The sequence below is a fragment of the Neodiprion pinetum genome, chromosome 1, assembly GCF_021155775.2.
Source record: "Neodiprion pinetum isolate iyNeoPine1 chromosome 1, iyNeoPine1.2, whole genome shotgun sequence".
Taxonomy (NCBI): domain Eukaryota; kingdom Metazoa; phylum Arthropoda; class Insecta; order Hymenoptera; family Diprionidae; genus Neodiprion; species Neodiprion pinetum.
Genome location: NC_060232.1, coordinates 31,602,444 through 31,627,121, shown reverse-complemented (window position 1 = coordinate 31,627,121; position 24,678 = coordinate 31,602,444). Strand labels below are relative to the sequence as shown.

The following is a 24,678-nucleotide window of genomic DNA, read 5'->3' as shown; positions in this document are numbered from 1 at the left end:
TTTGCTTCACAGTATACAGAATGAACACTGTCTTCGTGCATGTGACGCAAACCGAATCCGCCCGTAAGATTTTTCCTATATAATGTTACAAATCACGTTTACACAGGCATGTGAGTATAACGTATTGTGATTTTACGACAATAAATTTCGTCAAAAAATACCACAGAAAAATCAGCTAAGTGCTAACAGATTTGAAACACGACTTACAGGAATTTTAGCTCTAATTGAACGACGTTATCGTCATGTATTCCTATGCATAACTATGTCAACTACTCACCAATTGCAATTTGTTGATTCTGGTCGTTTGGTTTTTTTTCGGATTCAAAACTTTATCTGAAGCATGCATATTCGTTTGATAGTAGAAAACATGACGTTTTCAATAATCAAACATGTAAACTTGAAAATTAGTTCTGAAAGTCAAAAGTCACCAGGTCAAGGACCTGGACAGCCAAAACCACGGAGCGCTTGACCTGGGGGTCGAGATCCACCAGGTGGAGGACTTGGACAGCCAAATTTACGGAAAATTAATCCTGAAGGTCGAAAGTCACCAGGTCAAGGATCTGGACAGCCAGAACTACGAAGCGCTTGTTCTGGAAGTTGAGTTTCACCAAGGAGCGGACCTGGAGCGCGGAAACTACGCAGCGCTTGGTCAAAAGTCACCAGGTCAAGAACCCGGACAGCCAGAACTACGGAACGCTTTTCCTGGATGTCAAGATCCACCAGGTGGAGGACCTGGACAGCCAAAACACGGAAAATTAGTATCGAAGTTCAAAAGTAACCAGGTCAAGGATCTGGCCAGCCAGAACTACGGAGCGCGTGTCCTGGAAGTCGAGTTTCACCAGGTAGCAGAACTGGAGCGCAGGAACCACGAGGTGCTTGTCCTGGAAGTCGAGTTCCGCCAGGTAGCGGACATGAAGCGCAGGATCCAGGAGGTACCGAACCCGGTACTCGAAATCTGCGGAGCGCGATTTTCATACGTCCGCCCTACTACGCGGTTGTTTCCAGACTGAGGAATTCGGTTAGCCGATTTTAGATCGATGACGTCAAGAGAAAAAAAATTTTGGGTGACGTCACTCTCTTCAAATCCAAACTTTGGTTTCCAACTTTAATACTATGTATGATGTTGTTGTAAGATTTGATGCGCGCAAGTATTTTCTATAACGTACCGTACAAAACCGTGGTCACAAAGTGTGCCTTGCTCTCCGAGTACCTGCTCCATAGATTCTGACTCCCGACTCTCAACCCAAGCCCAAGCCGTGTCCCTCCTCCTTCTATTCGTAATATTTATTTATGCTTTTTGCGTTTAACTGTAGTCTGTGGTTTCTTCGCCGCAAGTTCTGAGCTTAGCTACAGCAAGTCGTAACTTTGTCAACCGCTTCCTGGACAGCGATATCGGCAGGGCGACGAAGAGGTATGTTGCTAGGCTATGAAAAAAAAAAAAAATCTTGAGAGACATTTGATCGGTTGTATTTTCGTTGTGTGTAAGTTTCAAGCAGCGCGAAGGAATCCGATACGAGCATTGAACCACCCAATCATCAACCACCGACTACCGGCTAGAACACCGTAGCCGTCTTTCCCATTTCTTATTTTCACCTTCGATTCTCATTTCTTTTTTCTCTTATTTTTTATTTACTTTCCTCACTGCTCCGTTGAAAATAATTATGAAAAACGTCAGAATTTTCCTGTATCAGTTGCGCAGAACTGTAATCTAATTTCGGGCCTCGGTGAGGGGTCGTCGAGCTCGTCTCCTCGAAATGGCCCGTTGCAGTTGGAATAATTACCGCACTATTATTGCTAGGCAATTCCGAAGTCTTCGCCGTCGTTGTCTTCCACGTATAACGTGGCCGGGAGACGTCGTCTTCGGAGAGCGTAAACCTCTGTAGTGCAGATAGTTGAGCCGGTGGATTTGTCGGCGCGTCTGCGGTCGCCCGCGAGTGTCACTGCTCATCGTAAAAAGCTGAGCTTACGATCCATACCTCGCCGTCTTGCATGGCGAACCTAACTCATATCAGCGAACTATTCTTTTCCACCTTTAACACGCGAGCCGCCCCGCAATTCTTGACTTTGAATACGCAACAATCGAGTCACGTTTCTTCCCGAAGAGCTTGCGCCAAAAATCCCACTTTCATCATCATCACTGACTTTATTTGAGGTGAAGCCGAACTGGTCTTGTTATTTCGTTGCATCAAGGCGCACAATTCTGTCAGCATAACTTATACGCAGTACGTTATTCCTTGGAATCACAGCAGACACCTTCTGCTTATTTGAGCCTGCATTCGTGATAATTAGGGTTAAACCGTACATCGAGAGGTGGAATTTTGTTCAAGTGGCAACAATATTCAGATACTTGGTTCACGGTAAATGGCCAACTATGCTAGACCACTCATTTTCAGAGCAACTGTATAAGTATTTTGGACGTGAGCTTATCGTTGAGTTTACAGATGATGCGGACGATGTTCAAGAAGATGTAACATCGCGCCGGAATATAACCTGAGAAAATTACAAGAAAAACAACAAAAATTGATATTGAAACAGTAGCGTTGAGCAGTGTGGCCATACACAGTGATGGCATGGCAGAGCGGTAGAACAGCTAACCACAAATGAACATATGGCATGGCTACTGTCGGGTTTATTTGCTAGGTGTATGGGTTGATACATTGGCCTGAATCTGCAACAGCGCAAAAAAGATTCAGTAATGAAAATTCAATTATACTATCGTCTCAACTTGAATGAGCATGCGCACATCCTACCTAAGAGACGTCTGCACGTGCGGTTTGGATGGTCCCGAGACACCACGACTCGTCATTGCCGGCAGAAGTTAACACAGGATGTACACAGTGTGAGCTGAAGTGAAAGAGAGCGATAGGAACAAATCCGGCAAGATTTTATTCATGAAAAATATTGCATTATTGTATATTTACATAAAAAGTTAATGTTACTATTATTTTTATTAGTATTTATAAACTATGCATTTATATAATACTAAAATGAATCATGTCCTGATGTGTGTAGCATCATACAATTGGTATTCACTATTTATATATTTATATATATAAGATTTACAGTTATACATTACATTTGCTTATAATTATGAAGAAGTTTAGATCACTATTACATGAGTTCACAACTCTGTTGTACAACCAATGATGTTTGTTTAAAATGTAACATCTAACATTTCCATTAATTTTTAATTATTATTCTTCTTATACCGTTGAAAACATGATAATATTTACCGATATTACGCATACCGATTCTATGATTTGTCTTTTGCATCTAATTGTAAATAATAAGTAGGTATAATGAGATCTTATGCAGTCCGTGACCGTATTTCCGGGCAGGTATAACAGGTTACCCCGGACCCTTGTAAAGTCAGACACGATTTTAAAAAAATATATACAGCTATGAATAATGCTCGCGATCCGCAGGAGTTTATGACATTGATAGTAGCTACGTGAGAGAAGCCGATGATAACACGAGTCTTATCGAAGCTACGTCAAGTCCTGTAGAATACCGCGCGGTCAGGTAATTAAATCGAGATGAGAAATTCGCTGGCGTTAAAAATTATTCAAAACTGACCATAATTTTAGATATTTAATGCATTTAAGTTAACGTAAATTATTAAACAAATTCCGAGAAGAAATTTTTGAGCAAACAAAGGATAGTATTAAATTTTCATTCTCTACGAGAAAACCCGTATTTCTAACAGCCCGAAGAGGAAAATCTTCCAGCCGTCACGTAATTAATTATAATGAATCAGTGATTAGAATAGTCTAAGGAAATATCCGTCCGGATTGTTAATGACTCTTTGCGGAAGATTCCTTGTTCCTCCGATTGATTTCGGGCGATCTATTCGTTGGAGAACTGTACCTCCGGCTCTATTAAATTTTCCTAAAAAATAATTTCCTTACTTTCTATAATCTTCCAAAGTCCCATCGACACGAAGCGTATCCAAATCGATCATCAAGTTCTCCGTACGAATTAAACTCGAGTGCCTGTATCGACGAGCCTGTCAGTGTTTGTTCGAGGAGGGGGGAAGACGGAGGGTGTGATGGTGCTTCAAACAATTTTAATAAGGTCTCCAGACATCATTTCTCTGTTCGCTTTCCTCTCCTAAAACACCAATTTCCAGTCTGTTACTACTAATGCTCAACCCGCTAGCTATGGTGACTTGTTCCTCGCTTAAATCACCGTGTAAATGAACGTGTATTTGATTTTGGTTGACAGTGCTGTAGAGTTGAGGGTACAAAACCATCGGTGGAGGATTGATATAATTTTGCGGTGGATTGTAGTACCCCTGATGATTGGGGTTGTAGTTGTGGGGCAGGACCGGGGCCGCTGGGCTCGCTGCCCACGAGCCGTAGTGATACCCTGGACTTCCGCTACCTTCCCCACTTCCGTTATTCCCCAAAATCTCAAGCTCGGACGATTTCGCTGGTACCAGCGGCAGCGTCGCCGTCGGCCCGTGAGGATACTGCGTCGACACGTAACTAGGCGTGTACGTGTCTTGCGGAGTATCGCCCATAACTGCAATTCAATCGTCACACTTACTACGAGATGGACCTCTACGAGACGAAACGACTCGTGGAAAATTCAGTTCAATTTCGTGCCAACTGTTCGTAACGTATCGTACACCCAGCGATCTTAGAACCTTGGATTCAACATTATCGCAAGGTTAAAGCTCTAGTCTAGTCGACTTACCGGATGGTAAAGACACGGGCTCCGTCGTTGGGTGATGCGATAGCGATTCACCTGGGTAGGAGAAGGCTGCTGGTAGTGGAGAATAGGGCCCGCTACCAGCCCCGGTATAAGACGAATTCGATGGAGGATACCAGTCCGTGGTCCCGGCGCCGGTATCTGAAACGAAAAAACGAAAAAAGGAACATTTACTCCCAACGGTTGAGCGAACTGTGGCTGTTGGCACCGCCAGATCGTGCGACCTTCTTCGAAGTACGAAAAAGGCCCAATTCCGTGATTCACGACTACGATACTACTCGCTAAATTCCGCAATTTTGCGGCATCGATTAATTTCATCGAATCCGGCCCTCGGTTCAAGCTTTCGAGAACTACAAACTCGAGATGATTAGACGAAGGGGAATAAATGTATGGATAATCAGCGTTACCGCGTTCAACGACAAGAGATTTGTCATCGCGTCGGGCGCATCCGGAACGCCTACTTCGAGCGGTGGTGTACCTGTGTACCTGTGTACCCGAGATTGAATTTCTCCGTTCTCTTCATCATCGAGTCATTTGCCCCGAGTCGGATGTAACCAAATTGCGTAACGATATAGCGGGATTCTCGAAGTCTCGCAAGTCGGTACGGATGCGATGATGGGCAGCTGGTAGGCCTAAACCAATTCATGGATTTCCGACGATTTCTTACTCACGCTGCTTACGCGTATAGTCAGACGCACACAACGATCACCGTGGCATCGCGACGTTGTGCCCGAGGTACTCAGCCGTTTCACCGAGAAACCTTAGCGTTTTCTCCCACTTCGCGTCACGCCACTTCACGTCCGGCCCGAGGCCCGAGGCCCAGTTCAGCACGTCACTTTTACTGCTTAAACGGGAACTTTTGTTATAATATAATATTCGTGGTTATTTCCACCTGCATCTTTGCTTCATCAATATACCACGTGAAGGTAGGTATACTTGTGTAGATGATTTGATACTTTTTTTATCGTACAAATTTCCAAATCGTCAATTAACGTGTCTCGATTTGTGGCTAACGTGAGTTTCCGTTATTTCCCATTAGGCTCTATGCGATGATCCCTGGTCCATGGCATTCGTATACGAATCGTCGACGAGTGCATGTCTGGCTAATAGGCAGCATTTTTACTAACGCGTCTACCCTCCTCCTCCTCCTGTCCCTAATTTATGTCTTTAACGAGTAACGCTGACATATTAATTAGCTTAAACTCGGTGATTCACGCGGGGCGATATATGGACCGAGACTAAACTATGCGTATTATGGAACTGGAAATGCGAAGACGTCATATAGGTCCGTATACCTTACGCGTTGCGTGTGTGTTACGAGCAATGACATCACACCGTGCAAAATGGAAGTAAATACGCACACGCAAAAGCAAACTTGAAAATTACGATTCGGGTAAAGAAAACGTCGAAGATATATACTCCCGCTAGTTTGTCCTTGGCTACGCTCCGAGGCACAAAAATATTATTTTAATCAAACAGGTTGCAGCAGGCTGAACAAGGACATGAATCAAATCACACTTCTCCTTTCCTTCCTCGCCTCCTCGAAGCATCTTTGTCCGAAATGCTTGATCCACTGTCGTCGCACGAGTGGATATAAATATCGAAGTTCTTCAGAGTAGCTGCCCGCGTATGCCTACGTACACCTCCATTGTTCATCGCACGATTTGAATGCGTCACTGCTTAAGCGCAGTTTTCGTTAACAGAATGGAAAGAGTTGCGAGGCGACGAGATATACCAAAGCTCGCGATGTCCAATCGCGATAAGTGCCAAATCACTGTCGGACATTTTTTTAGACAACTTTAAGGTCAATTACACAGCGCTGACGAATCGATTTTGAAAATCCATCGATCACTAATGATCATTAAACGTACCTGTCAAAAATTACACGGAAACAGGCATCTGATCTTGAGTCGTTGTTACCTGCACACACTAAGTTTTCTTTCACCGAGAGAGAAGCGTAGGCAAAAACTGTTTGTCAATGTTTTGAACGTGCTTTAACTTTTTACTTTTGTTTTTTTTTCTTCTTTTTTTATCGTTGTCACGGCTTCTACGCTCTGCGGTATTGTCCTCTCCGTGGAATCGGGGGCCCCAAGGTGTTTAATTAATACAGCTGATGTAAAATATATGACATTAAATATTCCCACCTCGTCGAACGCAAATCGATCGTACCGATGCTTCGCCGCCTGCGCATGCTATTGATATTTGAATCATGAATGGGTCAAAGCGGGGAAACCCCAACAAATAGTCACGTATGCCTTCACACGATGGCTAGTCGAGTATATAAGCTTCTCTCTCTATCCCTCTCGCCAAATGACCTGCACTTTCACTATTTCGTAACACGAAATTATCGTCTAGACAAGGTCGATAGCCAAGATCTCGCCGCGTGGAAAAGGAAATACTTCACGATTTGACTCCCGACTTAGCTGGCTAGATCGATTTCGTCCTTTCAAAGTTTCGACGGGTTCCCGCCTCGGCGAGTCCTCCTCTTCGTCGACGAATCACCGCGTGGGTTTCCTGCGTCGCCTGAAGCGTCCGGGTTTCCCGTAAGATCCGGACCGAAGCGTCGACTGGAATTGGCCTAGGAGCCAATATTTGACAATTGCTTAACTACGTGACTGACGCACCGCCGGCCATCGCCTGGGGGAAACTAGTCGAACAATTCCGCACAAACAACCGGGTGAGAAACAAGTTTCTACTAGTGCGGGAATGATTTTATCGCGCACTTTATTCTATCTGGAAATACGCAGTCATACGGTCACCTCTGGTTGAATATAATTCGTAAATAAAGCCAACCTTGCATAAACTGGATATCAACGCGGGAAGCCCATGTTTATACTGACGCCTGCGGCGAACGGCTTTAAACGACGGAATTGAAGCATAAGCGTGGTACTTGGGAGCTGTGTAACTTTATCAATTAGTTGAAATCCGCTTACCGGATGGACGATTTCGCGGCAAAAATAATTTACAATTCATAAAAATGGTCTGGTACGCACTTGAATTGTGTTACAGGGTAACATCGACAGTTTTATAAAGTGATACGGTTTAATCATTTTCATCATCGTCAATTTTACGCGACGGTCAAAGCAACGACGGAACAATTTGCTTGTATCAAGCTTATCGCGATTGCAGGAAATTCGCGCGTTTAACGACCCGAAAGTCGGAATCGTGCCGTGAAAATCGTAATAACATCCAGTTTTTTTATTCAGTATAAAACCGGTGCGGGTTCCTTTTAACGATTGTTAGTCAGCTCGCACCGATTCCCCGAGAAAATTTATAGGTCAATATGATTCATTCGACATGGAATTAGCACTGCAGTGTCAATACAAACGAGAAAAAGACGTCAATTCACTTTTGCACGAGCGAAGGTCACCAAAAAACACTGCATATGAATTAACATACTTGCAGCACAGCTGCATTATGACAACAGAAGGAGATTCCAAAGATAGGAACAGCTGGTAAAGCTTTTCCTTTATTTCCCGCTAATTGTCACATTACAGAAATTTTTCAAAGGATCAAATTGTATCCTCAATATCTCGATGAAAGGTATCTCCCTTTTTTCGAATCTAAACAGGTCCATATTGCCACAGTTATCGGAAAGGAAACAATAATCATTATTATTATAATAATAACAACAATAACGATAATAATAATAACGACAGCAATATAACAAAAGGAAGAAAGAGAGAGAAAAAGAAAGGAAAAAAATTCGAATAAAATTAAGGGTGAAGGGAGAGCGGGCCATCTGTTAGATGATAGTCCATGAGTCCGGCCAAGTCCAAAGTTCGACTATACTTCGAAGGCCTGCGAAGGGTCCTAAACGATTCTAATGACGGACTGAAGATTGCTATACGGCGGTAGGTAGGGCCCAGCATCCACCTTCGGAGCTGTGAGTATTATACACACCGGCAGTGACGTACCGATGGTTACAATTCCTCGAAACCTTGTTACACGAGAAGACAGGGGCTGAAGGTTCGGTTCTGGGTTTAGGAAAGTTTCCGATTCTCAATGACGACGCTGTATTATAACAGCAATAACTGATGAAGAAGTTGGCGGACCCCGTTCTCTCAAGGCTTTAAGCGTCATTGCGGGAATCCAGGATCGAAATTACTCAAAGGTGTGTATGTTCCACGTGCTTCCCCGGAAACCGCAATTCACGTGAAACGATTCTGATCAATATTCCTGACGCCGGTGTTTTTTATTTATTTTTCTTGTTTTACGAATTAGCAATCTTCACTTTCGTTTCTAAATCACTTGCGATTGTTGATATTTGAAAAAGTTGACCAGAACTTTGTTTCAATACGTGCAGTCCGAATGAAGAAAAGTAAGATCGAGTTGAAAAAATGGGACAGTGAAAAAAAAAAAAAAAAAAAAAAACGCGAAAAATGATACCGCAACGGTGCGAAATATACAAGCAGGCTACTGTTCGATCAACCGCAAATGAATTTTCATCGAGATACAGCCCGCGACCGAGTTTCCTAGACCTTTCAGATGTATTACAAAGGTAACTGCTTCATTGGGACCGTTTTGCCGGCCAGAAAGAGAAAGAATAGTTTTTGTATTCTCTCATTTTTTTTTCCTCTCTCCGCCTCTCGTTATGCGCGGTTTTCAAGGTGTTTACTACCGTTGTGGGTGTGAAACCACACTGAGGTTTTGGTGCTTAGGTTCCGAGCAGTCATCTACTTAGCTGACCGAGGATATAAGACTGTAACCGGGTGAGCGTTTCTTCCTTAAGACCGGCAACCTCAGAGTAATCGTAACAATTTTATCATTTGCCGTTTTTTCGTAATCGCACGCGTTAAATTTCTCCACTCGTCTGTGTATCCTGGACCGTGCGTTTATTTTCACTCAAGAATCACACTTTGCGGAATTCATTCGAACGGTCCTGGAATCTTTTGTGGTTTTCAACGCCTACGGGATATTTTTCTTATGCGGTGCGGGATGACGGGGTTGCGGTTTTCGAATTTAAGTAAACACCCGTTACCTTGTTGATCTACTGTTATTTACACGTCTAATTACGGCTCGGAGAACGCGGACAGAATCATGGACACGATTAACAAAATAGAACAGAAGAAAATGGCAAAGATTCGTTGGAACAAATCGGCATTATTCGATTTAGTTTCAAAAAAAAAAAATAGTCATTTCAAATCTCTTTCACAGAACACGATTATCATACAAGTTTAATGCTTTAAAAACATGTATAGTTTTGGACAGCTCGACGCTATAAACCATCGAGTTACAAATATAAGAAACTGCGTGAAAATTGAGTACAATATGCAAGATCGGTGAGGTTAAAGTGATCGATTTTTTTATATCTTGCATGATATTATTCACTGTTAAGAACCTCCTCTCGTTTTCTTCGTGCCAAGGTGTGCCCGGCTCGTTTTCTCGATAGACACATTATCCTTGGCAGGATACTCGATGAAAATAAAATGAAGAGCGGTAAAACAAAAACAAAAAACGAGAAAAAAAGGCAAATCGAAAAGGAAAAAAAATTACATAAAAAAAAAAAAGAAAAAGAAAATGAAAAAGAATCAGTGTAAGCGATACGCGCGAGCAGCGATCGAGGCGCGAGAAGAAGTCGAACGAGGGAGAGACGAGCTTGGGAGAGGAGAGGCTCGAGAGGTTGCCAGTTTCCTGCGTCAGTGTCTGCGTAAGACTTCGCTCCGCATGCGTACGGGACGCAATATCAACTTACGTTATACAAGACGTTGCCGTGCGTCCCTCGAGTCGCGGTGGGAACCGAAGCCGTATCGAGCCAACCGATCTCAAAAGTTGTAACAATTTTTTTCACTCCCTGTATGCGATCTTCAGGAATATACGTAGGTATTCACGTCTTGTACACACGCATAGAATGACGCGTTGTCGCCGCGATTGGTGCTTTCGGGATCACATTTGGAAGTACCGAAGCGGCGGAAACGCGTGGCGAAAAATCGTACCTGCGTACCGGGCATTCCAGGTAAATTCGGTTAGGGTTTGATCCTGAACCTCTTGGATGTGTTATCAATGATTGCGAAATTTGTGAGTTTAACAAGAAAAAAAAATGAAAAATCGCAATATTTTGTGATACGTCCAGTATTTTCGCTGTTAATCTCGAAAAAGAGCGAAGTTTTTCATCATTTCAACTTCAACCTTGAATAACTTTTGAAAGAGTTTAGTTATCGAAAAACTATACGAGACCTTTTTTGTATAGCATTAAATTCCCCAGAAAAACAAGTATCGGTCATTTATGTACGTTACCTCGTTACTGATTGTGAGCTACAACATTCAGAAATAACTAAAATTAATTTTTCGTGTTAATGAAATGGAAAATTGATAATTTCGGTGAGAAATCACCAAATATGAATATTAAGGGCTCATGTTACAACAGACGTCTTATTCCCTCTTCCCACAACTATTAAACATGTGAGATTGAAAAAAAAATAGTCAATTTTTTCAACCGGTCTAATATAACATGAATGCCAACGTTGTACACTTGCATCGATTCGTCGACGTAATGGATTTCTCTGAAAATCGCGAGTTAGTATTATTACACGATCAGTAAACCCGAGAAAACCTGTCAATATGCCAAATGCGAAGAAGATTGCCGGTAATTTGGAGCATCCTGTTCGTGCAGTCGGATGTTGCGCTTGGGTTTTTGTTTCACTGATTCAAATTTGCGACCTATTTTCCGAATTCGTTCTCGTCACTCGCCATGCCTGCCCTGCAAAGACGCAAAGGGTCCTTGCACCCTCCGTCCTGTGGGTCGGTGCTGCAAACTCGTGTGTTGAATAAATGCCGATTTTCGAAAGTATAGTATAGCAATAAACCGCATCAGGTAACGAAGGAGAAGGGAATAAAAATGAGCAAAGAAACTTTTCTACTATTGGGACAAAGGTCCGCGACTTGCACGCACGTCCCGTAATTGCCTTCGTGACAATGGATTCGGTATCCGTCGTTGCACCAGGGAACCGAAAGAAACGACTGTTTGACTCTTCTCCTTCCTTTCTTCCTCCATTTTTCTTCATCTTATTCTGTACCCGATTGCCCGTTTTTCGATTCTTTTTCCTTCCCTCTCACTATCTCTATCTCTTCCTCTCTCTTTTTCTCCAGTATTTCAGAGCATGAATGAAGTTACCGGCATGAATGAAAGAGCGTGCGACAAGAGCCCGGAAGCTGTTGGACAGGGCTGCATGTACACTTGCCGTGAGGCGAGTGAGATGAATTAGAAGATCCCCTTCAGCTACAAGTTACTCGGGCATTTTGTTTTTCAGTCGATTGCCTGATCCCAACAGCCGGTATACGTTTTATTCGGGGTATTCGATTGTTTTCGTAAACAAAAGTTTGGTATCCTTGAGACGATGAATTTTGTGCAATTTTTCAACAGGTTCTTGGTACATACCTGTTCGCAAACCGTATTCGTGCAAAAGATTCAAAGACTAAAAATGTGGTATAAGCTGGTTCACGAACTCTGAATAAATGACATACCTACCTGGAAATCGAAATCTTTTCGAAGACGGTCTACGAAAGCGTTTCGTGTAGCGTCAACTAGAATTAGGCAATTAATGAAAATGACGCTCGATTCAACGATGAAATTTCGGAAAAACCTTAGCTCTGGATGAATCCCCGGATTTTTCCGGGTATCTCGCTCCGTCACCGATCATTGGCTTTCAACACTCGTTGGTTCGTCATGTGCAGCATCAGCTGGCCAACCTGATCCAAGGTTCCAACGACGTCTCGTCGATTCTAGAGTTTCAAAGACATCCCGCGTGGAGATTATTGCTCCATGGTTGTTAATTAAAACCTCTTATAAATTGGTCCAGTCGTAGCTGTTCAGGGCTTTTCGCCCTTGTGATTCGTGGCCGTAGGTGGGTGCTATTATAATACGCGGGAGAGTTGTAGGGCGTAACAGATGTTCCGTCGTAAAAGTTAGCGATGCCCACTAATCAGCGATATCCCGTGCAGACGCGTTACCGATCCCCACCCACGAACGACCCCGGCGCACTCTTTTCCAGGCTTCGGGGTATTCGGGGGCGAAGGAACGAGTCCTAGAATAGACGACGAGGAGTCCTCCGGTAATTTGACAGAAAACCCTGGTCCCGTGGAGGGTGCGCCCTCTTATTAGCGGACCCGCTGTCGCCTAGGTGGGCCTCAGGTATACCTGCTGGTCCCGGAACCGGCGCTCCTCGAGTGAGTCCCAATTTCTAGATCCAATTAGTTCGGCAAACAAGCCGCCTGTCCGTGGCATCGCGGTTTTTCATTCGTCCTTCACACGAGCCGGTCGTGTTGATATCTGTCTAATTCTTGGTATTTGACAACCGGCCGGCAAGAAGTGATAATTTATAACCGTTCCACGGACGGTCCACCCGTTGAACATGGACTATGAAACTCGATTAAGTCGGTCGTCTAAGAAAACGTTTGAGTGGGTACACTCTGGCAGCGTGGCAAAAAACTGGTGTCCAAACGGGCGATCCGATGGAGAAGAGGCTACGGAACGAATCGACGGTAGTGGAGAAAAAAGAGAGAAGAATCTACGAGTCATAAACGGCTCATTAATTTCGCGTTAATCCCTACAGACCGGTTTAGCCTCGAGTCAGATTTGTATAAAAGTGATCGTTTCTTCCTCACGTTTTATCCCGTCCTGTGCGGCACTTTTCATCTGTTTCATTTGTTCTTATATCTCGAATGCGTTTCTTGTCGCTAATTCTGTAAGCGTAGGATACGTACTTAAGGTACAATCTATAAGTTACAGACATCCGCTTAGAGCACTCAGAACTTCGTTCTTTGGCAGTTGATGCAATTCGTGGTGCATTGTTTTTCTTTTTTTTTTTTTTTTTGCAAACTGTTTTTCCATTAGCTCTAGGTTTCAGCGTAGCTGCGGTCCAGGAATTAGTGGGAATAAAAGGGAGGAACAAGCACTTTCGTAAACGGATGGCCCTGTTCTGTAGCACTTGATCATGATCATTTTCTATACGATCTGTTGATCCGATGATGATCCATGAACCAATGGAAATACTTGCAGGCTTTTCTTCCAATCTGCTCTATGTAGTGCATTTCAGTACCTCCAATACGTCACACTTGCTTTCGCGTCGTTGTAACCCTGTTACTTTCCAATCGTTAATCAGGTTATCAATTATCATACAGTCGTGGATTCTTATACGAATGAGATAAAAATGTACGAAGGAACATATCATTTCCACTTCCATATTCGGAACTCTCATACAAATTTCCTATCCTCTTTTCCCTATGAGACATCTTCAGACCTATGTGAATCATCGAAAAAGTCAGGGGGGTCATGTTTCTCTACCAATCTTCTACCGACTACTATATACAGGCAGTAACGGCGCGTCGAATCTTCAGGACGTTCAATGGAGTCCGAGTCTCCCGGTGCAGATCGGAGGAAAAGGTACGTGGTCCACGGTTGAGGGCGCAGAACGGTGGCTCTCGTTGATCTTACGATCCCTTGGTTATTTCAAGTGGTATAAGAGAGAAGGAGAGAGAGAGAGAGAGAGAGAGAGACTTCGGTCCATTGATTGAGGAAGTGAACTGTTCTTAGCTTCTGGGAAATGCTTCATTCACTCATGACCGGCTAGCCTGGTCTTTAAGCCTGGAATTGCGGCAGCTTGCAATACACTGTATAACACTGGTCTCGAACACACGTTTCAATTGTTTCAAATTTATACACGTTCCAATTGCGATACACGTCTACAGCTGAATGGTCTTCCATGGCTATTTCTACCACAGAGATACCATTGAAATAAGGTCGAGAACGACGACGACAACAACAACAACACTTTGATCACTAGCCACAAACCGCACGGAGATTTCTTTGCCGGGTTTTAATAATTATTGTGCATCGTCAGGGAGTTTTTGGGAATTTCGCAACTACATTTGCATGATGGACTATTTACCTCTTGGAATATTTTTATACGCAGCGTGGGTGGACACGGTTATTTCCTTCGGAGTTTCGATATTTTTTCCGTGTTTTTCACGCTAATATACCAACGTCATCGTCACCTAAGGATGCCAGTGGTGCAGACGTTGATTTGTTTCCTTGTACTAATTATAGATGTGTGCGGGTATGATAATCGCGGGAGAAAAACGCAACAAGGAAAGAAAGGTAAAGTTTATTTTGAGAGTAAAAATTTGCAAGTATAAGTTTGAGCATACGTTGATTTATAGAAAACTCGTTTTACCTGCTGTGTTACTCTTTTGAAAAATTTTTGCTACTACAGGAATTTCTTCTTCGTCTGTCTCTATTTTAATATACTCTTCCAGCTCTTCTAAAAAATGATTTTTTCATTAAGTATAACGGTTTTCATCAGAGATGAATAACATTTATAAGGTAATTTCCTTCTCACTCACTAGGAATTCCCATTAACACAGTCAAGTTCCACACCCCGAACGATGTAATCGAGAATCCAAAAGCAGGTATAAAAAGATTGCGTGAAATTTGACATAACCAATTTTGAAAATCTAAAAATTACTCTAATCATATCAATCGACAATTGCCCGACATTCCCTGTCGATAATATCATCACTTAACGCTCGACAAACGGAGGAAAAAAAGGAGGAAAAAATATTCAATTAAGACTGGAAGCGAACCAAGCTGAACAGACGCTGGGTAACCACCACGATTGAAAGTAATCGATTTATTGATTAGCACAGGAGCAATCGGCAAGTTTGCTCCAGTCACCTGTCTCGATAGGCGATTGGAAGAGTCATATCAAGAGGTATAATCAGACACGAATAACGACAAGTGTGAAGGCTGCAGCACAGCTGGATACAGGGATTTAGGATAATGAAGATCTCGTGAGTGAGAAGATCATCCGCGCAACAGTGAGAGTAGGTATAACAGGTTTTTTCACGACAAAGATGTCGAGAGGAATTACCGGGAAGTGTGACGCCATCAGAATGCCAGGCATTCCCGGTACGATCCATATATTTGTCAATAGGGCAACGCAAACAAGACGAAACGAAGATGAAACGAGCAAAAAAGGAGCAGCAGCCGCATTTATAACCGTTATGGCCTACGCCCAAATTCGATACTATTAACGATTGTTAAGCAGAGGCGACTGCTTGTCTGTACAAGTATTGTTACGTGATAAGTAAACTGGATAATCAGGTTTTTGGAATAACCGAATTCGCCTCTCGATGCGCCGATCACACCTCGCGTGGGCGATGTTCTGAAATTGATATATCTTGCCTCCTGCTCGGAATATTTCGAAGCCCGTGGGTCAAGAGCACTGTTAACATACGTACATCAATTTTAACATATTACAAACGAGTGATCGCGGAAAAAGTGATATTAATATGTATATATACCGGGAAAGTTACATCACGATTGAAGTTTACAGGCTATATTGACACCGTGCCGATGCAGTATGACCAACATCACAAGTTTCGGCCGGAACAATTGCTCCTCGAAGTGTAAAATTAATTGGGCACCGTCGGCAGCTGACTCGCGTTGAATCGCCGCATAATTCCTTAGTGTGATTAACCGTCTTAATCGCCGTACGGTAAAGTCAACTCTACATCGTATATTGTTAGTAAACGTAAGCCTGAAACCGCTAGTTCCGAGAAAGTCCGCCAGGCGCGCCGAAGAGTTTCGCTCTCTCGCGAGACAAGGATAATCGCCTAAGTCGGTAATTACAAATATCATTGATCTCTTTTGTCGTGATCGATATCGTCGCAGAGTTCAATTTCTCGGGGATCTGGCCACGTGACAATTCGCAACGTCGCAATGGCTGCGATGATACGCGTTAATTCGTACCCGCAGACCCATAAGGTCGATCTTACGCGCATGCTACGTGAGATGAATGAAAAATGAGATGAGTCAGTAATAAAACCGGCCTGCGAACGCGTGTGGGGCCGTCTAGCGACCGTTACTGAGAAAACGTCACGGTTTGTTCTTCTTCGGTTTTGTGTTTGTACGCTGCCTGAAAGCGTGTACACGAATTACATATCGCATAAGTGTAACGCAATGCACACGGTGATCCGCATTTACGGGGAAATTGTAAAGCGCGGCTCGAGGCGAGGCGAGGAAATTCGGTAAACTTTCAAATTAGTATAGAAATTCAAGCAGATGTAAGGGGAAATTGCCTTTCACAATTTGTCAATTAGTCTTTATTGCATGTGCATACGCACCGTGTGTATATCCCCGTATAATATGACATAATTTATACAATCTTTCAATTCCGAACCTCGGGTTTAATGTTAATTAACGATGGTTTGCATAGACCGCATAATTATAAATATTTATTTTCCATTTCTGCGGTGACGCGCGTTTGCTCTTGTGAGTAGGTATGCAAATTGTCGAGAATTTTATTCAACGCGTATCGTACCGGACGTACGTAAGTAGATTGAGCTAAAGAAGCCGCGGGACGTTAAGCCTCAACCTATTAACGTCGGTATAGACTTACACACTTTAATGCTTGCCCATACACGCGTGCGCCGCTGAGTATCTACTTTGAGGTCTGAGACCCTCCTTATCGTTTTGTTAAATTTTCAATTTATCGAAAAAAAAAATATTCAAACTTCTTTTCATTCTTCATTTCTTCATTCGGAGGCAACTCTGTATGCGATTATGCCATAGACAAGTATCGCCACAGATTCATGTTCACGCGTTTGAGTAAACGGTAGGAAAAAAAAAAAATAATATGACTTCAAATTCAAAACTAAGATGAGAACATGCGAGAATTTATCTGCAAGCTGATTACGCGGTTATAATCACAAATTAAGAGTATACTACTAAGTAACTACTGTGCGAAAGCGTGATAATTAAATTTTATTGCAATCGCGTTTGCAGCATAGAGACGTCATTGAAACCCGGGTGATAACTGAAAAGACGGATGAAGAGACAAAACAAATAAATGAGGAAATAAAAAGCGAGAAATGAGAGAACTGCCGAATCATCGCAATTGAAACGAGGAGGGCAGTCCGGCACGAGATTTTTCGTTTGCGTCGAGAAAAAGGAAAGGTAAGGGGGAAAAAAAAGTATCTTACGCGCCGGTACAACCTATACCACACACCAAGAGTGAATCAATCTTTCGTCGATTAACAAAGTCCTGTAATCATTTTTTTCTTTCTTCTTCTGCTTGGTATTTTTTCGAAATTTTTCTTTTCTTTTCTTCTCTTTTTTTTTACAATCTATTTAATTTTTTACCCTCCGGTCACAGATCTCGTACACTTTTTGTTCCGGTCCAGTGTTTCGGTAGGTTACAGTCATTCTTAGGATCTGCCTTGCTGCATCGCGCTGCTGCCGCAGCAGGTCGACCACTTTCTCGCAAGTTTTCATCACATCTTGCACGATTTCTTAAACCGGATTAAATCAATACAACGTTCAATTATCTATCCCAATATCGTTGTCCATTCGGACGAAGAATTGCTCTGCGATACAGCCGCTCCGCTTTATATTTACGGAGCTGACTCTTGCCGCATCTGATTTTCATCGCGTACGTTTATCCATCGCAAAAATATTCACATTCCTCGTCGATACACGATGCTTTTTACTTCGCACAGACGTCGAGCCGTGGGTGTATACCTATAATACATAAGCGGAAACTCGTCTTAATTTCTCGCTTCGATATCTCACGGCTCGCAACGTGGAACGTTCAAGACAGAAGCAAAGTGAAGCTGCTTCTCCCGCTGCCTTTAACTTCGTGGTTTATTTACTTTTATTAGCTTATTTTTCCCGAACACGTATTCGCCGACGCGTGACCGACCATTGGGACTCAGATTCCGCTACAGCGGTCTCATCTCTCTCTATCTCTCTCTCTCTCTCTCTCACCCCCCCCCCCCCCCCCTCTCCTTTCCTCTCCGATCCGAGATGATCCTCATATTATATTGTCTTCGCCTTTTCCAAAGCGCGGTAAATAAATCTGACGAGTATTTTACCCACCATTCCGGAATGGATACCCAATCTCAGGATTGGAGAGAACGTTCCAAAAATGTGTTTCGTGATGTATATATATTGTATATATATATATACATGTATAAATATATACAGAATCACGAAAGAACTGATCGCGAGATTTTAATTATCTTCACGCCACGGTGGTTCTTGATGAATAAAAATTTTCGAATCGGTTGTACGAAACGATATATATATATATATATATATATATATATAGTCGGTCAAAGGTATTGTACCACTACGAACCAGTGAATCGCGGGTGTAATTGAGGTAAAAGTTATTACATCCTTTTTAAGGATCCAAAAGTAATTGAACAGAGTAACGAGGTAAACGGACTAGAGTGAGAGGCTGCAGCACAATTATTTCACGTTACGTTTCAAGTATAATTTTACGACGATTCCCAGACTCATTTCACCGACCTCGGTTAATTTCATCTGCAGATTTTACACGCCCAGCCGACGTTACCTAAGACTCAGAATTAATCTCGGACTTGCGATTTTCATCCCCGTATAATCCAAGTCATTGACTTTGGTCAAATATCCGCAAACGCGGGCTTAAAGATTGAATAAAAACCGCGGATCGCTGGACCGCAAGAAGTTCGGGAAGGAGAATAATAATAAAAAAAAAAGAAAAAAGAAACAAGATTGATAAAGAGGCGATTGGAGGAGGGGCAAATTTAATTCGTGCGTATATCGTATGCAACGCAAGAAGAGCAGGAAGCCGCTCGTAGCGATTGCTCGATAGGCAACCTGTTGTCTTCTCGTTCCTTACTCACGCGCCCCGAGGCATCCCGATGTAACCTGGGCGAAGGTGTTGGCGCATAGACGCCGAGTCGGCGATAAACCCAGACACTCGCGTCCAGGTGGGATCCCCCCTCATTCCATCTTCATCCTCATCCTCATCCTCATCCTCATCCTCATCCTCATCCCCATCTCCTCTCCAACCCCGACTATTACGACCAGGTGCGCCAGATCGAACGCGTATCGTGTTCGACATATCGAGCATGGAATTTGCCGATAAAAAATTATATTGAAAAATTGATCACACGGCAGATTATTCTCAACTTAAAGGAATTACCTGCAGCGCGAGTCGATGATGTAGGTTCTGTATCTCAGGCATGGTATATTACCTGATTATAATATGTATACATATACGAGTATCGTCTATATACGATGCATTATAAGCATTCGGGTAACGTGACTTATACATGCGCAACAGGTACTCATTTATTTTTCGTTCGTACAACGATTCCACGAGATCATTTTTTTTTTTTTTTAATTCTTTACTTTCCGCGTCGCAAAAAATCGCACATAGATACGCGATTCGCGGTACTTTTCGTATTTCGGTAAGAATGACAAAAAAAAAAAAAAAAAAAGTAAATAAAAATATTAAACCAACGAAGAAACGGATATACAAAAATTGTACCGAGGGCTAAAATGATCGCTGCCGGTTACGATCAGGGACCGGAAGTGACTGAATGCTTCGGCGGTAGTAATTCCTTTGCGAATCGCATTCCCATACGATCGTAACGTGTATATATGTGTATATATATATTATATACCGTATGACGAGAAAAGAAATTACACCTTGAATCTGGCTGACGATTATTTATTTTCTGTGGTTCCTTGAAGCGAGAGAGAGAGAGAGAGAGAGAGAGTGAAAAAAATAGCACGTACTACGGCAGACGGATTTGAAGGGTGATGGCTTTATATCTCGGCTCGATCGCTTGTTATCATGTAACGAAAATTAAATTAGGCAGAGAAAAATAGAGGTAAGGCATAAGAAACGGCGGGTAACGATCCTCGCGCAATCGTCTGGAACCTATACCGTGGGAAAAACTAAAAACTAAATCAAACTCGCCTCAAGTCGACACGACTCGAATCAATTCCTCGAGTCTTAATTCTCGGACGATGATTGCAGGACTTGGATAGAAACGGAAGAAAGAGGAGAGCTGTCAGGCAGAAAACAGAGGACGGAGGAAAAGCCTCCGTCAGGGACGATGATCTCGGTTTTTGTCACTCCCTGTTCCATCATCAAGTTCTGCCGAGCAGTCGTTATTACTATTATTATACAACGATGATAAAAATTCGATGCCCTCCTCAATTCGATACCCTTAATTTCCCGAAATCGATTCTTAAATCTATCGCTCAACGCAACGCGTAACTAACTACTTAATTATTGTAGAGCTTATATATATATATATATATATATAAGGTGTACCACTTTTAATAAGATTTATATTTACACGGAAATCATACTTTTACATGTGTGTTATTTTCTGAGGTTTCCTGACTCCGCGTACGTTGATTTTAAAATATAGACATAAAGTGTCGAGGAAAGAGAAATATACATGTATAAAAAATTGAATTATAATATCGTGTTTATGAGAAATAAAGAAAAAAAGAAGGAAAAAAAAGACGTCGACGAAGAAAAGTGAAGAAAATAATAACAATTCGAAATTATTACGCAAGTTTACGGAAAGTGTTTATCGCGGTGTGTCTTAGCGGTTACACGCAAGTTTCCTTAAGTCCGTTTTCAAGAATATACCCGAGTGGTTGAATCCGAAGGATGTAGACCTTGACAGAAGATAAGAACGAGGCGATAAACCTGTCTTAGTGCAGATTTCAAAACTTTCCTTTCAAAATCCATATATGTATATATAATATATCCCTCTGGATTCTTTTATACATATGCACGTGGATAAAATGTATAGAGTTGCGCCGTTTTAAACATTCACGAAAAAATCAACTCGCATTTCAGTAGCGATGCATTTTTTATTTTCTTTTTTTTTTTTTTTTTGATTCACGTGAGAGTTGGAAAATTTCGCTTGTTCACAAAACGATAACCATACAAATATACGTATACGTGCATACGTAGAACGTCTCGACGTGAGAAAAAAAAATTGACGACAAGTTTGAAACGCACTGTTCTGATAAAAATACCCCTGGGAATTACGTTAATATAATTTCAGCCCTATTCCACTCAAGCTTATACCGTTCTTGTACATATCGCGTATATAATATATTCTAAATGAAAGACAAAAGTGGGTACAGAACTCAACGGTATAAGGCTAATGGATTTATGCGTTTAATTAACTTTCGCGGTTACAACGTTTGTCATTTTATCTGGCGTATAGAGCTATTGTTTCATGCAAGTTAGGGTAAAACTTTTCAGCTTGTTAACTTCCGCTCGCACGGAACTCAATGCGAACGCGTTTTCTGCAAGAAGAAATACGGTATATACGATCGCGGCTCTGCCTCGCCGTAATCGCGTAAATTCTGCTCACTCCACCCGCAGGTTTTCAATTGTCAGGGAAATCCGTAGGATAATATTGAAAGAAAAAGACTGGAAATAAAAACGAAATCAGGCTGCGCGAGTGGACAGGAACGGTTATCGGATTTCAAACATCGAAGCCGTGAGTTTATCGCGGGACAGTATCGAGTTGAAAACCCCTGCCTTCCGGGCGCCGGTTTCTTAGGGGGCGTTTGTGAGGTAATTAGGGAAGTGTCACATACACTCCTATCGCTTAGCCCTTACAACTCCGGTTAGCCTTACAAAGGCGATGTATTCATTGGGCCGCCGGTTTCCCGAACTTATCGCGTTATATTTTCCGCAACCTTATTTTTATTTTCTTTCCTTCGGCCTCTGTTGCGCTTAACCGATAGGATAATTAGCCTCGAGCATGATTCCAGCAACAAAAGGTACAAATTTTATCTCCATACTTGCGCCGATTGCATCTATAGGTTATATTATACAGTTGCAAAAGTACACACTGCAGGCCTTTGTTTCAAGCGAGAGTTAACAACGAGGGAGGAAAGTAAGAAAACGTCCTGCAGGGGGAGAGAATAATTTGAATTATTTTTGTAAAAATGCAGTTAAATCAGCAAAGTGCATTCCTGCAGTGCAGCAGGAGCGAGTGCAGCGAGACAACAGCGGCTGGGAGAATTGAGATATACCGTATATAAATACATACATTCAATATGTATATGTATGTGTTTACACAGAGGTGTATTTATTATATATATATATATATATATATATATATATATGTATATATGTATACATGTATATGTATATATACGGTATATACCGACTGCAAGAAGCAAGGAGGAGTAATACCGACTGCAGCGGTAAAGTAGGCTGTGGCACGTGGGAATCGCGAAATTTTCCTCCCCCTTGGCCCCTTCGCCCCTTCCGCACACGAGGCTTTTTAGCGCGGTAAGTAGCCGCATCTCGGTAAATAGGTAAACCGCTTCGCCGCAGTACAACTTTGCTCGAGGGCATATATGCACGTTCCATTAGGCCTCTGTATGCGTGTATGATATATATATATATATATATATATATATGTACACAATGCGCATTTACGGAAGTGTAGCAATAATCGTTCGCACAATGCAGCGAAGCTTTGAGCGCTTTTTATCCTGTGTAACTAAATGAATAAATACTTTTACCGGCGGCACGCTGCTGTTCGTTACGACGAATACCGCGAGAATATGCGTATATTTATCAGATATCTTGCGATACGTCGTATTATACAGGTACACGTATGTATCACACCCGTTATAATATTTTGATCCATTGTCAAGAATAAATTGTTTCTTTCCGGTATCGCGTCAAGTATGCCGACGCTTTTTTCATATACGCACGGTCCTTTATATACTATAATGTTCGTCACTCGAGGCTAACGCTTCGCGATATCTGACGTTCAAAGTTATATCTTACGTCCATTATATGTTTTTTAGACTCGTATTATATTCAAAACCTGTACAGGAAACGTCGCGTAACATAACAAATTAAACCAGAATTTAATTAAATCCTTACAATTCTGGGACAAATATATACCTGAGCGATATTTTTTCAACTCCCTGTTCTAATTTTTCTTAATGAAATTTTTCCGCACGAGTTGCTCGGAATTTTACTCGGGAAAGTATGAATCGGAAAAAAAAAAAAAACAAAAAAAAAAAAGACGCCGCTGATAAATGTATAAAAAAGTGGCAAAGGTGGCGGCGAAGTTATAACGGATCGGGGAACGATTTTACCGTCACGGACTGCCGACGCAGTCAAGATCGAGATCGAGATCGAGATCGAGAGACTCGCGGAGTGCGGAGCTTCCTCGAATAGTTAAACGGTCCGAGGGAGGGAAGGACGATGATCACCGTCAAGTTTGCCAGTGAAATAACGTCCGTGGACCGAATCGACGAGGCATGTTCAGTCCGCGTCGTCGAGTCGTTCCTCGGCTTCTTCGTTCCTTCTCATTCGCTCGTCGGTCCGCGACGCTAGCGAAGAAAAGGATCCGAAGCAAAGTATAGGTTTGTTACTTACACAGCCAGAAGGAGTCGGCATATACAATCAGTGTGATTGTTTCACACCCCATCATCAGCGTCCTTACCCCCTCCAGTTCCGCATCCGTCGGCCGGCTCGCTCTCTCTCTCTCTCTCTCTCTCTCGCGTCCCTTCTCTTCTCTTCTCTTCTCCGGCAGGTCTCATTACCCTGATCACGACCCAAGATGAGCGACTCCTCGGGAGACCAGAGACGATTCAAGTTATATTATAAGAGACACAAATAACACTCACTTCCTTTTTTCCCTCCTTGCCGCCCTCTTCTTCCTTTTCCCAGTTTCCAGTTTCCTATTACTCCTCCATTCTTATCTCGCAGACTCTTTGATAAAGTCTCTGCGCGGCCGCTGCTCGGTGAAATTTCGTCGTGAAAAAATTTTCCGCAAAGTTGCAAATAAAGCCGGACGTGCGTCGCGACATCTGCAGCGTTCCGCTATTTTTACGTGGCCGCAGGTCAGTTGCGGAACTTTCTACACGGCCGTTATTTTCCTCGGACTAGTTCAACTGTCAGCTAGGAGATCGTCATTAGCTAGCTCGTAGACCGAGAACCCTGTACGTGCTGGGCACGTACGCGCATGATGCATCAATGTGCCGCAGAGCACCTATGAATTACCGAGTGAACAGTTAGGATGCACTCGGCTGCATGGGGGGCCGAAGTCAGGGGACAAATCGAGATTGCAACCTTGCGATTCTGCATATAAGGCAAAGACGCAGCGATCTTACGTGGATGCAAAA

General features: G+C 42.6%; 1 protein-coding gene across 3 annotated transcripts in view; it reads right to left on the bottom strand.

Moving 5' to 3' along the window:
- Positions 1–2,894: 2,894 nt before the first annotated feature.
- LOC124220104 (protein lozenge) overlaps positions 2,895–24,678 on the bottom strand; it is a 40,945-nt gene continuing 19,161 nt past the window's right edge. Inside the window, exons 5-7 of one of the 3 annotated variants that reach the window (XM_069137031.1) lie at positions 4,699–4,854; positions 4,189–4,524; positions 2,895–4,110 (exon numbers count right to left, since the gene is read on the bottom strand). In XM_069137031.1, the coding sequence (XP_068993132.1) occupies positions 4,067–4,110; positions 4,189–4,524; positions 4,699–4,854 (536 nt within the window). In that variant the 3' untranslated portion in view covers positions 2,895–4,066. Of the gene's footprint in view, positions 4,525–4,698; positions 4,855–24,678 lie in introns of all 3 variants that reach the window. The other 2 variants (XM_069137032.1, XM_046628573.2) reach the window with 2 other exon arrangements.